The 22,939-nt window shown below is 38.7% G+C and overlaps 1 protein-coding gene across 9 annotated transcripts in view; it reads left to right on the top strand.

Annotated features, from left to right (window-relative positions):
* CLEC16A (C-type lectin domain containing 16A) overlaps positions 1–22,461 on the top strand; it is a 56,696-nt gene extending 34,235 nt beyond the window's left edge. The window contains exons 19-24 of one of the 9 annotated variants that reach the window (XM_036392283.2): positions 3,801–3,952; positions 4,654–4,858; positions 5,564–5,731; positions 11,001–11,147; positions 20,680–21,009; positions 21,122–22,461. In XM_036392283.2, coding sequence (XP_036248176.1) covers positions 3,801–3,952; positions 4,654–4,858; positions 5,564–5,731; positions 11,001–11,147; positions 20,680–21,009; positions 21,122–21,213 — 1,094 coding nt within the window. In that variant the 3' untranslated portion in view covers positions 21,214–22,461. The other 8 variants (XM_054516588.1, XM_054516583.1, XM_054516585.1 and 5 more) reach the window with 8 other exon arrangements.
* The last annotated feature ends 478 nt before the right edge of the window (positions 22,462–22,939 follow it).

Here is a 22,939-nt window from a genome sequence, read left to right as displayed (position 1 = left end):
TGATCCAGTAATAGTTTCAGCTACTGTTTTGATTTGGAAAAATCCCACAAAACTGTATCAAAATAGCTCTTTTTTTCCTTTTGCCTGAATGTAATGATGATGTTTTATGTGAGCTTGATGAGGGAGATTCAAGTTTCATGTAAAGAAGCATTTTTAATATTTTGAAGCACATATGTTAAATGTGAACCTTTAGGTGTAGTTACAAGGTTGTCACCAGTATATATTAATATATAAAAATGTATGAACAGAGAGTCAGGTAATTCCACAAAAGGTTCATTCCATACTGCTGGATATGCTGTCACCAGAATTACAGCTGCTATTACTTTGCAGTGTTTTCTACTGTCAGTAGTTTTGAAGCAATTACATATTTTGTGATAACTGTCTCACTTAGACTACCTGTGAGGCTGGAGGTGTTTTCAGTCTTGTTCAGCCGCTCACTGTGTGAAGTCACTGGCAGCTCAAATTAACAGCCTCAGTGCTTGGTTTCAGGTGGTAACAGCATTCTGTTATTTAATGTTTTAAATGCCATGGCCAATAGGTAAATGAGGATACATGTAAAGCTGTTATTTCTTTGCTGAAACAGAAAAAAGTAACATTATAGTTAAGTTTCTTTGCCTACTTGGCAGACAGAGTGAGCAGGCTCTAAAAGGCCATCAAAGTCAACATTTTTTTAAAAATATTTCAGAAACGTTTATGATGGAATAATTGAGGTTGTAAGGAACTTCAGTAGATCATCCAGTCTAACCCCCCTGCTCAAAGCAGGGTCAGCTAAAAAAGGTGTCCAGGACAGTTTGTCATATTTGTGGCAAAGAGAGTAACCCAGAATGTGGTACAGGTGTATAAAGGGACACGTCCTCTAACTTGAGCTAAATGTACTTCGTGGGAACAAGGTGGATTCACGACTGCTTGGTTTCTTGTTTAGTAAAGCTGGATATCATCCCAGAAGTGCTGCCTGCTGTTGGGAACAGTTCTTCCTGTGAAACGGGGGGTGCTGCATTCACCATCTCCAGCCTAATGCTTATCTTGGGCTGCCAGCTGTGCATACAAAGGGCTAAAAGTTTTCTGTAAGAGCTTTTACTGTCTGCAGATAATTTCTGGAATTGGGATGACTGGAAATTATAAAATCATTAAAGATCAAGCCCCAAGGCAGATCAGGTGCATTTAGACCATATCGAGTAGCTGTTACATTCATAAAGATTTCTTGCAATACAGTCTTTTCAGGCAAATATTTTTATAAACACAGACAACTATTTTCCCTTAATTTACATCTTCAGCACTGCAAGCAGCTGAGGTCTATGAACTCTCCTTCCTTGGCTGTATTTCCTAAAACTTGGGTTTTTCTTGGAGAAAGTTCACAAAAACTTTGGATCCAAGTAATGAAGGTGTTGTGTCCAAAGTGGTTACAAGCTTCATTTTGCATGAGGAGAAATTAGCCATTGCTGTTAATCTCAGAAGAGGCACTCCAGTTCTCTGCAGCAGTGTCACACAAGGAAGCCATTCAGCCTGTGGTTCACTGTAATCAGACCAAATTTGAATAGTACTGAAGTTTACTGGGCTTGATACTTTCATCTGAATGTGGCTGGGTATCTCTGGCTGTTTCATAGCATAGCTGTAAGTATTCTTATACCAGTTCACTGAAAATGTGTTTAACCACACTCTCTTCTGTTTTTGTCATCAAGGATGACAGTTTGACTCTTCAGCAGCTGTGAACTAGAAACAGTCATGTAAATGGACTACATTCAGTTGTATAGACTCAAAGGATTCCTGTAACAGTTGCCTAGTAAATGAGTAACTTTCCTTTCTATTTCATTTGAAGACTTACAGTAATGCTTTACATCAAGGTGTTGTCAGGTCTAAAATAAAAACTTTCTGTTCTGGAAAGCATTCTGCCCTTTGAGTTCCTGAAGTAGGGCAGTTGAATTAGTACAGCAGGTATTTTAACCTGCTTACTGTTGCACTAAAAACTTTGCAAATACTGGTCAAAAACTAGTATTTGAGAACTCCACAACTCTACTTGGTGTTGTGGCTTGTTAGTTGAGAATCTCCCAAAAGAGTCATCAGCCTGACATCTCCTGTTTGAAGGAGTCCCAATCCAAGCACTTTGTGTCTTGAGAAGAACAGTACTGCTCCAGGAATTCAAGTCAACTGAAATAACTATGTTGATGGATTAATTTGGTTAAAGAATAAAAGAGGCAAGAAATAAAGCATACCAAAATAAGAAATATCCAGTTCTGCCTGGTGTCTCAGCTCCTTCTCTAAACAGGAATAAATCCTCCACAGCTTCTTACAGTAATATTTGCCAATCCTTTATGGATTTCTTGATCCTTCCAGGGCTGTGAGAAGGTTAATGCAATCAATCCTCATGTTAACTGAATCATGTCCTGCATGTATTACATTTATTGATTAAACTTGTTCTCTCAAATTTCAAAAGCTGACAGTAGATTCACACTGGTTGGCATTAATTATCCTCTTAATTGTGTTAGGGTTCTATATTTCATGCCTTTCTTTCCTACCACCCAATGAATTTTGAATGGATCCTGCTGGTAAAGGGTAATTGGTAGATTCACAGTAATGTTAGTTGGAAAGGATCTCTCACTTGTGTTGTGGGGTTTTTTTTGTGGGGAAGAGGAAGTTGGTTTGATTTTTGAAGCCTGAAAACCTTTGGTGATGTAAATTCCACAACATCTCTGGGTAATCTGCTGCACAAAAGAATTTCTTCCACCTCCTGACCATAATTTATGGCTGTTGTCTATAGTTATATGACCTGCCACTGTGAAGAGCTGTACACATCCACTTGTAACTTATCTTCCAGATGTTTCTAGTATGAAAAATAGTGTTAAATGCTTGTTTAGATGTTTGGATGAGTAAATAAGTTCTACTGTTTTGCATAGCCTTCACAATATTATACTTGCTGTAAGTTGTACTAGATGAGAGAGAGGAAAAGACCTGTGTGCATCAAGATATGAATGAAAGTATCAGTATGAAGCAAAGGAAAAAGCAACTTCTAGTAGAGTTAGCAGAGCTCTGCCACGGGTTGGCACTGCCAGTTTAGGGGTTGCTTGGTAGATTTCAGCTGGTGTGAAGAGGGTGATTTAGTCCCTTTTCATTAATAATGGGTTTGAACTGGAACAAGGCAGTGAGGAAATGGCAGAGAATGTATTTTGGGGGTTGTTGGAGGAGTTTCTGGAGTAAGAGAGAGTATGTTTGTTCAATATAAGTCAATGAAATATCAAACATTGTCAAAACACTGCTACAATTTACCTGAAGAGTCCAAATAATCTTGAAATTGAAGAGTGTCCAAGAGCCAGCATAGGTTTTAAACCTGTAGAAAAGTAGCTTGTGTCAGGAGACAAAGTTTATAACAAGGTAGAGGTAATGGCCTGCAGTGGTGTTGGGTCTGGCTGTGGTTGTTAACAATATTTCTTGAGACTTCACATAGTGAGAGAAATCAGCACTGTTGCAATTTCAACCCTGAGATGGAGTTTTTTCTGAAAGGTAATGAAGGTGGTAAGAGAAAGCAAGGTGTATATAGTATCCATCTTATATTTAACTTGTATGTCTGAACCACTGTTGTGAAAATCTCTCCTGCCCTTTCTATGTAACTCTGATAGGGAAGTTAAAATATCTATTAAAAATGTGAACAGAAGCTTTAACCATGTGTTGGCAAGGTTGTTATATTTTTATATGTTAACATTTTCTGTTATTTAAAATACCCACAATCCTCAACTTCAGTGTTATGTAATCTTTTTCCTTCCTTCCTTCCTTCCTTCCTTCCTTCCTTCCTTCCTTCCTTCCTTTAGATAACAGTGATCTGATTGCTTGTACAGTCGTCACAAAGGATGGGGGTCAAGTTCAAAGATTCCTGGCTGTGGATATTTACCAGATGAGTTTGGTCGAACCAGATGTTGCCAGACTTGGATGGGGAGTAGTTAAGTTTGCAGGCCTTCTGCAGGTAAGGGAAGTTGTAGTTTGGGTGGCCAGCTTTTCTGAGCTGAAAATCTACATTTTATGTTGGATAAATAGTAATACCAGCATTAGCTTATATATTTAAGCTCTGTACCATGCTTCCTTGTTTCTTTGGTTTTTTTTCTGCTTCCTGCCTTTTAAAACAATTCTGATTTTCTGAAGAAGTTTACTTAGGTAACCAGAGACAGTTGCTGGTGGGGTAACTTCCTTAACATCTGTCAGGCTGTGCTCATTTGAACACTGAAGTCACATCTGGTTAGGATTGTGTTCCAAGCACTTTACTCAAGTAGCACATTAATGAACTCACTTAGAGTTCTGATTTTCCTACACAGGTAGAGACAGTGACAGGTTGTAATTTCAAAATGATCTGTGCTTATCTAAGGAAGTTTTTCTCATTTGTCTCTTTCTTGCCTTAACCATTGCTGTTGGTATTTCCTGAAAATTTGCTGTGCTCAAATAATTTAACTCAATCTCTATGAATACTGATTTCTGAAGAAGTAAATCCAAGTTGTACAGCTTGCAGAGTCTAGTTTGGTTTTATAATGCTGGGTTTTTTAACACAGAAACTGTCTTAGTAAGAGCTTTAATGGGACATTCTCATAGTATTTTCTTTCAATGTTAATATTTAATCTGTAGGTTAGAAAAGCTTACTTTTTCTTTAACTATTTGCATTCTGCTTCTCTTTAGGATATGCAGGTGACTGGAGTGGAGGATGACAGCAGAGCCCTGAACATAATAATTCACAAGCCTGCCTCCAGCCCTCACTCGAAGCCCTTCCCCATCCTGCAGGCCACGTTCATCTTTGCCGATCACATTCGCTGCATCATCGCCAAGCAGCGCCTGGCCAAAGGCCGCATCCAGGCCCGGCGCACCAAAATGCAGAGAATAGCAGGTGGGTGGTGTCCTGAAATGGCTCTGGGAGACAGCGCTTGCCTGTCATTGCAGGTCACTCCGTAATGTCAGGCTGAGGCACACTGAGGAGTGGTGGGCCACAGAAGGCACTAAATCAGGGCTGAGTTTCCAAGGAATAGATTTAGTTTCATATTTAATTTTGAATTTATACAGTGGATATGTCACACTTTTAAGCCTTGCTTCGTGTAAAAAAATTTAAAGCAAGTTTGAGGATATTACTACTTGATATTAAAAATTTTAGGTTGAATGTAATGCAAAGGCATTTATTTTTCATTTGAAAGCTGATTGTCTCTTTAAATGACTTTCTGCAATGTTCTGTTGTAACTAATGAATTACTTTATTTCTGCAGGGAAAAGCAACAGGGTTTTTTTTATTGTTAATAACTCCCATGTTTTTTTAGTGCAAGGGGCTTCCTGTAATCCTGGGGTTTTTTTCTTCTCCACTGAAATTTTGAGGTTCCTCTAGTGTGACTGTGGTATGGACAGCAATGTAGAAAAGGTTGCCAGAAGCACTGACTATTTAGTTTGTCAGTGCATTTGTAACCATAATTAAGAGGCAAATGAAAGCAAGTTATATTAAAATCTGGTTTAGTCTTAGGTCCTGACCAAACTATCAATTTTCTTGTCACCTCTTTTTCCTTTTATGTATTTGAGTAACAAAAACTATCAATTGTGATTAAACATAGCTCTCCTGGATCTTCCTGTTCAGCCTTCAACTGAAGTTATGGGTTTTGGACACAGCTCTGGAGCTGCAGCCCAGCACCTCCCATTTAGATTCTATGACCAGTCCCGGCGTGGGAGCAGTGACCCGACAGTGCAGCGCTCTGTCTTTGCATCTGTTGACAAAGTCCCAGGTAAGATTAGCATTCATTAACAAGCAGGTTTTGCTTTGGCAATTCTATCTGCAGAAACTGTACTGTAACTTGTACAAGCAGTGAAAAGCTTATTGTGGTGTGTTCCTGAGCAAACAACTCCAGGATGAGGCTTGTGGCAAAATTTACTCTTGAGAGAAACAAATAATACCTGGGTGTGTATTCTGGGTATGTTGTGAGCAATACTTCCATGGCAGTTTCCCCAGATGTCTTAATACCTTGCCTTCCTTACAAATCAAGTTAGTTTAAATCATGCTTTGCATACTCAGTATTTATGCAACACATCTGGATCTTCCTGTTCAGCCTTCAGCTGAAGTTACAGGTTTTGGACACAGCTCTGGAGCTGCAGCCCAGCACCTCCCATTTAGATTCTGTGACCAGTCCCAGTGAGCTGTGTGTATTTCCTCCTTTAATTTGGTTATGAATGTTTTCATGCAGGATTGTGAGAACAGCTGGAATGCTGTGCACTGCCTCATTTCCTTCAGGGTGAGCAAGACAGAAAAGGGTCACAGCTACTCCTAAAACATTAGCTTGGAACTGGGATTAAAGGAATGATTCTAAACCAATGAGCTCTTTGCTTTTTTATCTCTTTATTGTCTGTTTCACAAATTGACTTCTCTGCAGAAATTCTTTTCCAGGTGATGTTTTTCCTTTTGGGTTGAGTAATTTTAAAGGGAAATCTCATACTGCTTGAAAGTACTTAATTGTGCTGTATTATACAAAAGATTTCATTACCACTTGCTGCCAGTCATTTCACAGAACTCAGCATTTCTCTTTAAATGTGATACAGAATTCAAACTACTTAGAATGCAGATGTTTTAGTGCTTTAGAATTGGAGCTCAGTTACCTGAGACCTGACTGGGGCACAGAAATTATAAAACCATAGGTATTGTCAGTCAGGTGTTTCAGAGACAAGTGTATATTGTGTGAGGGGAGTGTTTTCCTTATTTGACCAGACTTCCATGGAAAAGGTGTGGTTGTAAAGAGTCCAGTGTTACTGTTCCAGCTTTCTCTAAGGAGAGTGCACTTGTGTTCCTAACTAATGACTTCATCTACTAATTTGGAGGGGAATACTGGGGATGATGCAACATAGTCGTTTGTTCAAGCAATGACATCCTTTATTTGAATCCAGGAAATGCTGACTTCCACTTGCAGATCCAGAGGGAAAAGTATTTTGAAGCTTTTATTTGATACAAGGTATAAGAAATGAGGCACACAACTTGAAGTATTTCAAGTACAGCATCTTTGAAATGCATTTTATGACAGGTAGCAATATAATAAAAATTGATTGATTTCCTGTTTTTACATCTGATTACTAAACCAGTATCAAATGCGGGTTTGTTATCTTATCTTCGCTGAGGAATGAATAAGCTTTCCTTGTTCCTAGTGATTTTTATAGGAATCTGTTTGTGCTTATCCCTTGATCGGGCTTCCAAGGGTTTTTACTTCAAGAGTAGAACTTTGTGGCTTTGAAAAAACTACTGAACAGTTGCAGTTAAATTACTGGCTTCATGTATTCATTTCTTAACTGTTACAGCTCCAGTGTTTGAGTTCTGCAGAGCTTGCACAGTCAGTTAATTTGGTTGTACTTTTAATACTCAAATTATGCTTTCCCTTGGTGATGATGTCCTTTGTAGATTTAAAGCAGAGTTGTTTTTCTGGCAACATTTTTAGAAGACTAATTACTACTTTTGTTAGGACTGTATTGGCTGTCAGTGCTGTACATCCAGCATGGTTTTTAAGAAATTAACAATCACAAAAATGTTCTCATTCCTCCTGCAAGTTTCAGTGTGTGAACTTTGATACAGCTATTGAATCAGTTCCCTAATTCCTATTGTCAATGGATTTAGAATTTTCAAGAACACTCATTGCAGTTGTCTGCTTCAGTTTCTCTCATGGTGCCTGTATAAAGCTCTGCATATGTCACTAGAGAGCCTGCAGTTGCCTCCTGTGTTCCCTTATTGTTGTCAAACTGGGCTTCATTTTCCTTCATTGTTCCACAGTGCAAAGTTAAAATCTTGGTGTCTGGGGGAAAGAGGATGAGGATTGTCATAGCTTGAACCTGGATTTTGTGCAGGACAAATGAAGGGTGATGAGAATGTCACAGACATGCTTCAGAACATCTCCCTGAACACAGTGAGAAGGGCAGGGACATGCTGTGGTTATCTCCTGCTGGACTGGACAGTTCTCAGCAGGGAACAACGTAAGCAAAATCCCTCACTTGATCAATTTTATCGTCATGAAGTCATGTCTGAGTATACTCCAAGGTCTATTTTAAGTTTCTGACCTTTGCTAGAATGTTAGTGCATTTTAGGGATAGTGTAGCTGGCTGGACTGTTCACCATCTCATCTATTAGCTATGTATGAACATATTGTACTTCTGAAGCAATCTATGTAAATAAAGAACACTGTTTTTAAAGAAACCAGCAGATTTGGTAGGGGCCCTGTGAACAAAGGTATTCTATTGAAAGTAAATAAATAATGACTTCCTCTTCAAGCAAACTCAAGAATTAGTTTCAAGTATCAGCTCTATTCTGAGATCTATATGCCCTGCGTGTCTTAAGGGAAATGTTAACGATTTCCAGCAAAAGGTACATCTAAATATTTTAACAAGTGTGGTTGCTTACCTACTAAGTAAATTTATTTTGAAAAGCAAAAGATTCAAAAATCAATAGATTTCTCTTACTATTTTATCCATTGTTAATATCTTAGTAGATGATAATAAGGTTTTGAGAGGAAAAACTTGTTAACATTAGCATGGCGAGCAAGTTATAACCATCTTCATTTTAAAGTCTGAAGGAAAAAAAATCATCCCTAGGTTTGGAACCCTTTGTGTAATATGAACTAACATTCCTGTCATCATCAGATTAACTTCCTAACTGTTATTTTGCTTCCTGTAGCTATGATTAATTCTGCTCACATTTTCTTTGCAGGTATTTCCTATAGAAGTTTCCTGATTAGAATTTTTTTTCTTGGTCAGTAGTTTCCCAGTTACAGTATTTTGAATTATTTAGGCTTACCTTTCCTTCCTATCTAAATTAGCTTCCGTTAGCACACTTAAAATTCTTCCTTTGCAGTTATCTGGGGAGAGAAAATATGGTGAGGTCATTTTGAAGCAAATGCTCCTATGTAAGGACATGAATCCATGAGTGCTGTTTTGCAGAAGCTTTGGGCTGGCAATCCTGCTAAATCAGACCAGTTTTTCCTGTGACAGTCATGGGAGACTTTGTTTACTGTTTTCTGCTGTTCTGGTGAGGGTGGAAGGCTTCTTCTCCCTTGAAGTGCAAACTCTGTGGATATAGAATGCTTTATCCACAGGTGCAGCTTTTACCAGCACTGTAAGGGAAGCTAAATATCTTGATGTAAGCTCTTCTGTACCAGGGGCTTTAGGAACTGTTCTTAATTTCATTCACATTAGCAGTTGGCTTTGCCTCACTTCTGTGGTTGCAAGTCCACTGGTTATTCCTTGTTTCCCCATCCTAACTGATACTTCAAACTATGAACTGGGTATGAAAAATCTAATGTACATTTTCTGTGATTAAAAAGTATAGTACTCAGGGCCAGTGGTACATATGGAAGTCTCTCACATTTGAGGTGGTTCAGTTTGGGGTTAACTTTTTGCAGACTCTCAGGTGTCACTGTGTAAACTCAGTTTAACTTACCTAAATGATTGTAGGTCGATCAGTTTGGTTTCTGAAATAAAATGTGTGGATTTATTTACATTTATAGGACAATTAGCTCCTTCCAAATACTTTGTTTTTCACTGAAAGAGATCTCTCCTGCCTTGGAAGTGATTTAGTTCTTTCAAGTGGTGTTCATCTTGAACATAATGAATGTAATTTAACTTGGTAAAAATAACATTTAGATACCTATCTAAAGCTATGCTACAGTGCTACAGAAATTCAGGTGGCATTGTGTTTCTGCAAGTGGTTTTGAGTCTAATTCTTGGGTAAGCGTGGGAGGTAGAATGTAGGAGGTGGGATTACAGATCAAGTCAGATTATTAACAGAACAGATGTTTGTGAGCTCTCTTCTGTGCTTTCATCACTGTTGTTTTCACTTGTAGCACAGCCTGCCTGTGTGTTGCTGCTAACAGCATTTTCCTGATTTGGTATATCTACCTTTCAGAGCTTCTTGTAACATGTCCATTTAAGCTGAGTTTTGGGTGGTTGCGTCCTGTATGGCACCAGCACCTTCCCTATATAGGAGATTCTCTGAGTGAATCATCCATCCACTGCCAAGGGAGATTCCCTGTATAAAAGGATAAAGAAGTGTGTGGTGTGTTTTCAGTCTTACCTGATTGTCAGATACTTTCTCTTTCAGTGTTGACTGTTCAGTGAAGGTAGCAACTAGATTATTGTTAGGTGTTTTGTGGTCCACATTGTTGCTACTTTCAGTAATTCACAGGACTGCCAAAAAAAGTCTGCATTAGCACTTTCCCATGGGAGAGAGGGAGGAGAGCTGCAGAAGCAGAAACGTGGCGTACCTCACCTGACCTACAGCCCATGCTGAAGGCGCTTCTTTTGCTCTAAGAAGTGCATCAACTTCTGAAAAGCTGCTTGCTAGCAAAACCTGAAGAGGTAGCTATAGGTGTGTACTTATAGAAGGAGAAAGGAATGAATGCAAGGTGGTTAGGAAAGAAAAGGATGCTACACTGCAAAGAGATTGAAGAAGTATTACACTAGAAGCCAGAAGATGACTCATCTAAGAAGTGCTTTCGGACACTGTATAGACCTTTCCAGTCTTCAGACTGGAAAAAATTTAGTTTGTGAGAGGCTGGATGAAATTCAATGCCAGCATTAGATGTGATTGATTAAAATTTTCTGAAGTTATGTCCAGTAAAAAATGTAGGTCTTCTATCCAAGAGGGTTTTTTGTTCACTTTTGACTTAATTAATTTTTTCCTTATCATGTTAGGTCTGTGACCTGTGAATATATTGACTATATCAAAAATCAAAAAGTTTTGATATGTTTTGACTGTTGTGCAATCTCTAAGTTTTAAAATGCTTTGAATCCCTTAAACTCTCTTTCCTTATTCATTGATCAGCACTTGTAGGCTGTTTTCAGTAAGGTACATTCAGACTTTTCTGGTTTCCAGGATGAAGGTGAGAGAGGGCACATCCTCTGGGACACTACATGAGGTCGGCACCACCTTGATACAGGATTTGCTTTTACCCTTTCCCAATTTGTTCAACAGCTTAACTCTTTTAAGATTGATATTTAACTTGTAAACTTCACTGTCCTGTTTTGCAGGCTTTGCTGTAGCCCAGTGCATAAATCAGCACAATCCATCCCCACTCTCGTCACCGTCCCCTTCCAGTGGCAGTGGCAGTACAGGGCGCTGTGACTCAGTGACTGCAAGCTCAACATCCACTCCTTCTGCTGCTCAGAGCCCAGCAGGTATTCACTCACCACCTTCAGCCTAGGCACTAAGGGATACAGAGCAGTTCATTGTAAAATTAAGTTGCTGTGTTATTGGATTCAAAGAGCAGGGCTTTATGGTTTTAGATCACTTAATCAACTAAGCCAATTAAAAGTAAATGGTAGTATAAATTGCAGTGACCTCTTCAGCTTTCTGGAACTCTAAATACTTGGCTTCTTTCAGTAAAGACTTTAAGTACTGGTGAAATAATGTCCTGCTTGCCTGACTTCTCTCCTAGCTCAAACAGTTTAGAATGTTGAGGGGTTTTTTTTGTCAGTGGTTTGTTTTAACTGAAGTATTGCTTTGAATAAATCTGTAATGTACACTGTTAGCCTTCCACCATAGGGAGGGATAAGTTGATTTCCACATGAAGAATCTTTTTTTGAACTGGGTGACATTTGCTTTTGTGTGTTTATCTGATCCTCAGGGTAATTTGTAACAATGGACCAAATATGAAATATTTGAAAATAATTATTTAGGATGTTAATAGTGTAAAGTTTTTGCAATAACACTCTTGTGGCTGAAGACCTCCACGTTTCAGGAGGCTGTTTCATTGGTGCAGAAGAGGCTGCAATATAAATAGACTGACAGTGTAACTTTGACAAATGTAGGTTGCATGTGTTTGCATTGGTCAGTATATTTAGTGGGTGTGCTTAAACTGGAACTCCTTTTTGCATTGTTCCTCCCTTTTATGTAGTACTTGTAGAGAATCTTGTAGCAGTGTCTGTTCTGAGTGCAAATTGTGTGAGGCAAAGCCTGAGGCTGGAGACTAGACAAGGGTGCATCCTGAAATGCTTTCATGCTAGAAGTGACCTAGTTTACCTCATTTTGGTTATAAAACAATAGAGGTAACTTGATTCTCGAGACCTTTTCAAGCAAGCCCTCATTTTAATGGTCACTTACAATGTTGATCATTCCTTGAGAGGGTTGTTCTGGCTACCCCTTCTAAGAGATGCCATTTTGCCTTTATTTGGAAGGCCCATCTATATCTAAAATTTGTTGCAGTCCTACAGGAAATGATGCAACTTTTTTAGGTATTGAGTTCTTTTAGGTTTCACTGAACAGTGTCAGCAGACCAATGTGCATTATATGTTTAAAGTTAGTCTCCCTGCAAGAAATACTGCTGGAAAGGGTAATGAAAGGGTGCTGAGGAAATTAAGGAACAATAAATATTTAAAGCATTCTAGCAGCCAGACTCTAGATTAAAAAGCATCTATTACCTTGAGAGACTAACATATGGTCAAAATAGTCCTGCAATATGTAATTTCAGAATAAAAGTTGGGGTTTTTTTATATACCATCTATTAAAAAATTTATTTTCTCTGTTGCCAAGTGATTGCTGTTACCCAGTCTCTTCATGGCCCAGGTACTATGTAGTCATTGCACAGAGAAGTGCTGTCATTTGTCAGAACCCTCAGGCTGGATTTGCACTACAAGAAAACATGAATTTGATGACATGTTTCTCCTTAGCAGTGTAAAAAGGCTCATGTACAGTGTCCTCTGCTGTATTTGAATCCTCTGTGGTCAGAAAGAGAAATGCAGCTACGGGTTCTTACCAAGAGTATCTAAGAGAAAACTGTGGTAAAGGAAATGAAAATAAAGAATCTATATTATTTCTGTAGGTATAAGCTAGTTCACAAAAATATCAAGCAAGACTACGCTTTGTTTCAGACTGAGGGCTTTCAAGCACACATAATCTGGCTTCTATGAAAAAATGCATAGATCCAGAACATACAATTACTCATCAAGTATAAAAAGATAGTGAATTATTGAAGTATCATCACAGACTGTAGTTAACAAAATTGCAGTCTGCTTACACAATATGTTGGCATTTGTGTAACATAAAATTGCATTTTAAAAAGCTTGATGACAGGAGGCTGCTCATTGATTTCCAAAAAAAACCAAAAACAAGCAACAATAAACACCAAACTCTTCCCTACCCTCCTCACCCCTGAAAATAAAGATAAAAATAATGAAAAAAACCCAGACCAAAACCAGAGGAAAAGTATTTTCGAGTGCCTGATTTCAGTATGCACTTTACCAGTTAGGTTGCATGAACTGCCCACCTCGACCTTCATTGTGACTTAATCATAAAGGATGTGCAAAATGTCACGTGTCATGCAGGAAAACTGTCTTTGGGTGTGCTTTGATTATTTTTTTTATGTGATGCTCTAGCAAATGTGGCTGTGAGGGTCCAATTCTGGGTCCTACCACTGGGCCCAGTCCCCTTCAGCCAAATCAGAGGGAATGAACCTGACAATGTGCATCAGCTGCTCCAGTCCCCAATCAGAACTTGCACTAACCTGCTGCAGGGATGACTCTGGTTCTCCTCAGAGGGCAGTTACAGAGAGGAAGACAGTGGCTTTATGTGCATGAGCAGGTATTTTATTGCAGTAGGATAATGCACAGTTGGTACTGAGGTGCATGCATGTGGCTTAGGGATTTTGCTGGACCATATTTGCTCTGGCCTTTAGGACCAAGAATCCCTGCCATGTATGTGGCTGTTCAAAGGACCAGTGGTCAGGTCAGACTAATATGTTGGCTGTTAGTGTTGGAAGTGTATTTGGTGCATAGCTGCAGCATATCTAATAGTTTCATTTCTTTCTAGAAGAATCTCATTACTGCACAGAAACTGTTCCTAAAATCAGACTAAAGCAATAAGTGTGCATAATTCTTCAAAGCTGCTGCCCTGGTCTGTACCAAACTGCTTAGTGTAGTTGCAGGCAATAATGGACACAAGTAGTGGTTTAAAACCTGTGGCTGAATGTCTGATGGTGTCTCAAGGTCCTTATTACAGACTAGTGAGAATTCTGAACTCCCTGGAGCTAGGTCTTTTGGGAGGTGTGAATGTAGGAAGGGTTTTCCCCAACCCCCAGAGCCCTTTTGACACTTTCTGCCAATCTCAGTGTCCATTCAATAGTGTCATTCTTGGGATCAGTGTCTCTGCATTAACTGATTGACCAGTTTACTGTGAGTTTGAATATTCTCCCTTTTGTAGTACTTACTTGTAATTTTGATCTGTAGTGGAAACTTGCCAGGGATGTGGCATGAAAGCTCTGTTTGGCATGTGCAGGTGGCTGTTCTGTGGGCTTGTGCATGAACAGAACTCTGCTGAAAGAGGTGACAGTGCCATGAGCACAGTCTGTGTTATATCAGGTCATGCTGACCACTCAGCTGGGATATGGAAACAGCTGTTGGTATACACCCACTTCTGTGTAAAGCAGTGGTTTTCCCTTAGCTTAACCACTTGAGGACAGTTGAAGCTAAAATGCCTTTCCTCTTCTGCTTCTCAGCAGTGACTTGCCTGATGTGAAGTAGGTGCTTTGAGGAGGAAGTAACCAGTCTGTGATGAGCAGCAAGCAGTTACCAAAATCTGTTTTATGTCCCAAGGTATCCCCTGAATGCTGCTGCCATCTGTCACATTGAACTCTGTCTCATTTCCCATTCCATTTTGAACACACACACAAATGTCTGTGCCCCTCTCTGCCCCTCCTTCCTGGCTCCCCTGTTTGTTCTGGCACCTGCTCAAGCTGTTGAGCATGAAAAGCATCCTGGGTTGCTCAGGAACTTCAGACAAGAAAGCCAGACTAGATAAAGGGGAGATGTCTATCTGGACTTCAAGGAAACTACCTCAACTACCTTCTTTAAGAGCAACATCTTAAACCACACAGCTTTTTATACTGTGAACTTGTGATTATAGTGTCCTAAGTTACAGTCTGTTGACAGATTTAAACTGCTCAGGGTTTGATATATTTGAGATGATACTTGTAAATCTTCACAGAGTTGTTTCAGGAAATAAGATTTGGAACATAGACACCAATTTTTACATAAAACAGTGATAGATGAGAACAAAATAAAGACAAATTGCATGTTAATTAAGAGAAAATGTTACAACATAGAGGATATATCGATGGTTAAACAGCGAAAGAGCTTTCAAAAATGTGTCACCAGGAAAAGTTATGTTAGTTCAATGTTTTGTAAAAATAATTTACTTGTTATCACTCATACATGCCTCAAACAGTCCCACAGCATTGCATCAGTTGTTTTGTCATGAGTGAAATAAACTCCTATGATTCCCAAGTTCGTTGGCTATCCTACCTAGTAGTTGTCAACCTGCTTTATGGCACAGATATTTTAAAGACTGGCAGCTCCCCCATTTGCAGTGTTTGGGGATTAGACTTAGCCCTTTACAAGATTATTGTTCTTTAAAATTGAAAAAGCAGAAATCGTCCCTTAAAGAAAGCAGAATGCTTAGCAAGACAGAAAAATCAGTGTCGGGTTCTGCAAGTCCTGCTATCAGGTTGGTTTTTTCTTTGTATTTAGGTTTGGGGTTTTTTAAATTATCATGTGCTTTTGAAATGTTACTATGCATAAGGTAGAAATGTTCTCGTTAGGCAGATTTTAATCATCAAGTTTCAGAGCTTAGAATACAGTCATGTCTTGGCTACTCCTGCTGGAACTGTACACTTCTTTAAAGTGCTTATTTTCATATATGCCAAGGATTAGATATAGAAGCTCTCTTACTATAAGTTAGCAGTCTTCCAGAATTATGAATGTATTAATGTCATCTGTGCTGTATTTTATTACTTTTTCAGTTGTCTTAAGTTTTGAAAAGCAATTGGCTTCAGTACTTAAGAAAATGTTTACATCAGAGCAATAGGTAATGAGGACTTCACAAGGCACTGATCTGTGCCACTTAAGCTGTATTTTGTGTGTGCTTCTGGCAGGTATTGATGATAAAAGATCTAAAATAAGTACCAAGAGCTGTCCCTTGTTGCAGAGAACATATTGGATTCCAGTCTGAAATTAAATTTCCATTCCAAGGAGAGGGTGATTAATCAAGCTTGGAGAGCTTAGAAGAGCAGTGCCTGCCTTCCTATTGAAACCATCTCTGTCTCTTCCCTCTATAATCAGTAATGTAAATGTGGTTTGACCTCCTGTTCTGTGAAGCTCTAGTAATTTTCTGACTAGGTGAGGAAGTACTTTTGTTCTTAGAAAGTTTCTTTTCTAGGAACTTTCTATGCACCAAGCATCATCATCTGAACTGCTGTTATCTTTTCAAACCCTGTGTTTGGCTTTATCATAAACCAAATGTAAATGCTACTGTTGGGTTTCAGAATAGTAGGGCTGAGTGATCTGAAGTGTTGTCACCTGCACAGTACTGCACTGCATATAATTCATGGCCAGGGGAAAGGAGAATAATTCTGTGTCACCAGAATTTGTGGTAAAGATCTTCTCTCAAAGTTTCTAAAGCAGGTGAGTAGATTATAATGCAAATAGATACCTGCCAGCCCTCCTTGATGTTAATATCGCCAGACATAGCCCAAACTTACAAACATTTTTAGATAGGAAGCAAAGCATTAAATTCATATAAACTCATTTATTTCTAAAGAATGAATACTTCCTGCTTCAGAAGTATTTCCCAAAAGTAGAAGGCTTTTGGTGTAGTGTCAAATTGTATTCAAGATACCAGCAGTTACGGGTGTGTCCTTGTCACTTATTCTTGTTGCTGCTCTAACATTTATCCTTTGTCTCCATTCCAGTTTCCCTCCCCTGTATCATTGTTGAAGGCTCTGTATGATTTCTGGCTGTGTTTCCCTCTAGTAAGGTCTGGCAGGAAAGGACGCCGGCGGGTGTTTAGTCTGTCGGAGGCTGACAGTCACGGTGGACACTGGGTTTAGGCCTTCCAGCAGCAGCTGCAGCAGAAACTCCCGCAATGCCCACTCAGGCAGGTTCCTCCGTAAGCCTTCACAAGCCCATAATAATCAGTAGAACATATTTGCTTTCCATGCTGACAGCAGTGACAGTGAGGTAGGAAACTGAAGAAAGCGTTACAATATTTGTCTCTACGTTTGTTTTGGGAGAACTGTAGATCAATAATGAGCTGTTCTGAAAGCCTTGTCTGCAGCTTCTCCCATGTCTCTGGGCACTCGTGCCAAAGGTGGAAATTGTGCTATCAAGCCTCCAGCTTCAAAGCAGCCATGTCTTCATTTGCACAGGGCAGCCCTGGCTGTAGTGAAATTTAGTAAACTCAGGCTCCTGAATGGACAGTAATGCAGGTCCTTGGCCAGCAGCAAGAAATCTCTTCATAGCACAGGTCAAATGGACAGGCATTCAGCATAATGTCCCTGGACTCTGATGGCGCAGGCTTAATATTTCTGTGATCATCAGATTCTGGCAGATGACTTTATGGACTGTTTGATTGTCCTTACCTGAGGAGGTGAGGAGGAGGAGCAGATGCAAAAAAAGATGGAAATACTCTCCAGATGACCTTTGTTATATAATCTGTTTGAACTTGTATCTGATTTTCTTTTCTTTTGTTACTGTCATGGCATGAAGATACTTTACTCTGCTAATATTTCATAAACACCCTTTTTCATATTTATAGATTTAATTTGCAACTTTTTTGCCTAATGTCTTGTAATTTGTATTTTTGTTATCCTTTCATAGTATGTTGCTGCACAGCTTAGGACACTTCTCTGTGGATGATATTCATTCTTTCCTTTTTTTCTGTTTTTTTCTAACTTCTTTCACAATAACCTCCCTAACATAAGTTAATATAACAACTTGAGTGTTTTAGTTGGGTTTTTTTGCTGTAACAATAATCTTGGTAGCAGTAAAGGAGTGCTGAAAAACATTATTAGAAGATCTAATAATACCCCAAAACTTGCAAAATTACACCTTGTTTTCAATAAGTACAATAAGTTTGGAGGTATGGAAGGCTGTTTGTTAGAGCTCAGTATTAAGATCAAAACCATTTTAAGAAGCTGACTTCACTCTGCCTCGTTTTGTTGCAGATTTGGCATATATTTTGTGCCAGAACACTCTTGCCTAAGTACATTGAGGCTGGGGAAAGACAAATAGAAATGCTGTTTTCTAGTATTAGGTAATAACCTTTTGATATTTAAGAGCAGAGCATAGCTCAGTGACTGGTGGTTTTATCCAGGGAAAAATTACAGATTTTCTTTCTATCCAAAAGTCAAACTGCAATAAAATGTTGGGAGTTTGGGTTTTTTGAAAGTCAGTTAGTATTTTTATATATAGTATAAATGGAAATTCCAGATAATAAGGAGAGAAATTATTCTGTAAACATGTTTGGTACATGAAACTCTTTAGAAGCAAGAGCTTGGTACTTGCTTAAAGAGACTTTCTTGTGTGCTCTAGACAATGTTCAGAACTCTCCCTCCTCCACCCTTTTGTGTGTTGGGATTTCCTTTCTGATAATTTTGGCAGTAGTGCCACCCTGGGTTACAGGGCCACTGTTCCTGAAATTCAGTGCCACAGGGATGGAAACCAGGCTGGCAGTGACTAAAGACATCCTGAGAGGACAGAGGCTGGGTTCTAGCAATGTCAATAACAGCTGGAGGGAAGCACAGGAGAGCTCTGATCTTGTATTCTCTACAAATGCTGCCACTGAAATACTGGGCAGCATATTCTGCTTACAGTTTTTGATATTTTTATGTGTCTTCTTATGTTTTTTGAGACTTTCTACACAAAGTTTGGACTTGTTAACTCCAGATACTTTTTTTTTATGAAGACTTTTGCCAAGTACTTTTTATTTGGCGTTAAGATGGGAGTCACTTTAGCATTAACTTAGAACCTACCTGGAAGGATTTAGGAACCAAAACACCCAGCATAACAAAAGAATATAATGTCTTCCATAATTTCAGTAAATGCAAGTATTAAGAAAAGACATTGATATTCTATTTGGGAGATGGGAAGGAATGATTTAAGAAATGAAGTGTGGATTCAGAAGTTAAATAGAAATGTGCTGAAACATTCTGAGCAGAATGCCATTGGTTGATAATACTTTACTTACCAGAATGCCTCAGGTTTCTGAATCCTGAATTTGGGTGATTCATCCTATTGACTATTCATCCTATAGTATAAGATGAAAAAGTTATCTTGGCAAGGAACATTTGATGTCATTTTAAGATTGTATAGGTTCAAAAAGCAGAAACTCACTGTTCTGTGCATACTGAAATGTTAGTGTTTAGCTTGGAATTCAGAGAAATCAGCCTGTATTTCATTGTTTTAGCAGTTCATTTTCCATGTGATTCTTGCATCACTTCCTCTGTTATCAGTTGCTACATTCTCACTAAAGCTTCTTGACAGATGAAGAATCTGTAGGGTTACTTTGAATCTGTCCTTATAGTTCAAAAATAACCACTGATGTCTCTTTTATTTAATAGTAGACTCTTTTACCATCTATAAATCTTGTTTTTATCAAAGCAAGAAGCTTTAGCCACCAGTTCAGCTAAAAGTACATGTGAGTGGTTTCTGGAGTGAGAATACACCATTGTCTGGGTTATCTTACCAGAAAGGTAAAAAAAATCAGTAATTTTAGTGTTATCCACTGATACCCATTCCATTCTCTCCTTTGCTTTTCCTTTTTTTTTCCCCCCTTTGTCTTATGTTCATGCTTTCTGTTCTTTTCCAGGACTAATTGGAATCATAATGAAACGGAAATATTTTTAAGGTCACTGTGTATTAAAACCATAACTTAATTCTTAGCTTCTATATTCACTACATTGCCTTGTAAGCTTTTCTGCAGATTCCTGTACACTTGAACACATGCTGTTTCTTACAAAAGCTTTAAAACTGGTCTGTCTTGAAGCTGGATACCTGTTACTTTAATGGCATCTATTATTGTAGTCTGAAAAGAAAAAAACCTGACTTTTCAGGGCATAATTGATCATCTAAGGCTGTATCACCTCATCCTGTCCATTCCCTCTCCATCCTGAGCCAAATGAACAGCTTGCCTGATAGTCACTAGGATTTTTAGGGGGAAAGGACAGCACAAATAGCTATTAATGTTGGAGGGTTTTTTCATAAAGTAGGAGGTGCAGCAGCATATCACTTTTCTATAGCATTTATGCTTATTCTCAATTTTGAGTGTTGGATGCTCCTTGCTTAGGAGGACAAGCCCCCCATATCTCAGAAGGCTGTGTAAAGCAGGCCTCTTGCAGCACCTTTCAGTTGCAGTAAGGAAATGATCCTCCTTCCTCTTCTGCCATAATTCTGCTTTCTGTGGTTGAGGTGTCGCTTAAATGTGAATCTGGAGGATGAATTGAGAGAATGACTTCCAAATTTTTGTAAGAAACAGGCCACCTTTTGGGAAAGCTGGCTGTAGAGTGGTTCTTCAGTTTTTTCTTTTATTTCTAAAGATCTTCCTAATAAGGGGTAGCGGGTTCATTTTAGTTCATACTAAATACTGGAGAGGTTTTCTTTCCCTCAACTTGCTCTCTCTAAGAATATTTCTAATATTGATACATATTCTAATACTAAATGGTTCCTAATTAGAACATAATCCTACTGGCATTTTAGGTTATGCCTTTATAATATTTTGGTTTATTTCTAATTACTAAAATGTGGATGTGTAAGCATAGTGCTTCACAGAACTGTGTTTTCTACCCAGTTATTCTTGAACACTCATGAATAGTGGTGTACTGTTAGGTTAATGTGCATACTGCCTTGAGTATTGATTGTTCTTGGTGTTTTCTTTTCTCAGATGATGCTTCAGCTCCAGAGCAGCCTCTGACGGCCGGTTCCGGTCAGACGATGTTGACTGGTGAAACTCTTTCAGCTGTTTCCAAGTCCAGCAGAAATGCTGTAAAACCCAGTGACACAGAAACAGCCAACCTGTCTCCCAGCCTGATTCCTGCACAGCAGCCCACCATATCCTTACTCACAGATGACAGCACGGACACGCTGAGCGTGGAGTCGCTCACACTGGTGCCACCAGTGGATCCACACAGCATCCGAACATTCAGCTGCATCCCTCAGGCCCCTTTGCAGCCTGAAGTTGAGGTTGACAAGGTGAAAGAGGTCGAGGAGGGAAGTTCTGACTAAAGCCACCATGCAGACTGTAATAAACAGTGAAGGAAGTGCAACCAAATTGTGATTTTTATTTTTTTTTTTTTCCGTCTGGGAGTGCAGATACTTCTGGAGGCCTGAGAGGCCTCAGGTCCACCTGAAGGGACCAAGTGGTGACAGAGAATGTCAGCAGTTTTTAGAGCCAACATCGAATACTCAGCATATCTGAACTGGGGACGAGAGAAAGAACCAATCCAGATTCACAAGTTTGGGTTTTTCCTACCAGTTTCTGTTATACAAGAACATGAACGTGTTTCAGAGGACCTACTGTCTTTCTAATAGGAACTAATTAATTGTAAAAGGTCTACAGTATTATGGCAAAGTGAAGAGACTTTTGGATACCCAGCTTCATGGTACTACATTGTTATGTCTCTGAAATGGGAGACATGCCATTGACCAGAAAAAAATTATATATTATAGGACAGAGGTAAAACTTCCATTTGAGTCAGGGTGTGGTTTTTCAGTTTGGTGTTTGGTTCGGGTTTTTATTTGTGGAAGAGGGGTTTTGGGGTTTTATTTGGTTTTTTGTTTGTTGGTTGGTTGTTTTTTTTTTTTTTAATCCTAACCTTGTTCATCTTTTGGAGGTCTGCACAATACCAGCAGGCTTGGCCACATTCAGTATTGTCTTTGTAGGACTCCAGACTTAAATACTATGTTTTCCATATTTATTTATTTCAAGGTTTGATTCAAAGTTAAAACACAATGCTTGTTCAAATTAACTAAAGGGATTTTTGAGACTACTTTAGTCGTTGTTTAGATGCCTAGAGAGGAATGTAAAATATTTTACAAGATTGCTATAGCATGTTTGTTCACTTCTGACAGTCAAATTGCTACACATCTGAGGAATGGTGATATCCCTGCAACTGAAAGACAACTTCAAGAAGCAGACAGAAGCAGTTTTACTCTAAAGAGGTTTTTCAGATTTTTCATAGTCATGTAGGAAGAAGGTCACCATATCTAACTGGTAATTCCATTGCAAGTCTGATCTCGAAAGGTATTGTTTAATTTTTTTCCTGTCTGGCATAGTATCTCAGTTAAACAACATTAAAAATACATAAAAGTGATTCTGAGTTAACATTACTTCCTAGATCCTGACACCAAGCTGACAGAAAAGGGAAAGATGTTTCTTAAAGCTTGGAATGTTCTTGGCTGATTTGATACATAATTTAACATGAAAGGAATTTAAGATTTTTCATCAATTTCCAAGTAAGTTAATTTAAGTTAATAGTAAATTGAGTAGCTTGTCATTACTGGTCTGCTCTTAACACTGAGTTGGCAATTCCTCAGAGGAGGGCTGCTGTTTACTTGGTATTGATTTCAGTCACCACTGCACTCTACTGGCATTGAGTTCTTTCCAAATGGGTGAATCTGCAAAGTTTTTACCCACTTCCCAGTTGCTTATTGTACCTCTTCCTGGCTGTCATATATATATATATATATATATATATATATATATATATATATATGTGTGTGTATATATATATATATATATATATATGTGTGTATATATATGTGTATATATATATATATATGTGTGTATATACATACAGGTATATATATATACACATATATGAGATTGACTAATTCACAGGTATGACTTTTCTCACTTTTTCTGTCTTCTCCTTCACATAATAATTGAATCTTTGCCAGCTGGGTATATGAGGTGTCTGCTACTGAATGCCAGTAATTTTTTCCCCCTATTTACTTTTTCATGCAGTTTTGATTTCTAATTTTCTGTGACTTCTACTTTCTCTCAAATTGAATTAACTGGTACTCTCACCATTCCAAAGTGGCCCAAACTCTAAATGAATTCAGAGTTAGGTGTCCTCAGCACTGCAGTGGATTTTGTGTGAAAATCTGGCATTACCAGAATAAGAGCCTGCTTTTTTGGGTTT

This window comes from Molothrus ater, chromosome 16, assembly GCF_012460135.2.
Source record: "Molothrus ater isolate BHLD 08-10-18 breed brown headed cowbird chromosome 16, BPBGC_Mater_1.1, whole genome shotgun sequence".
Classification (NCBI taxonomy): domain Eukaryota; kingdom Metazoa; phylum Chordata; class Aves; order Passeriformes; family Icteridae; genus Molothrus; species Molothrus ater.
This window is presented reverse-complemented; position numbering and strand designations above follow the sequence as displayed.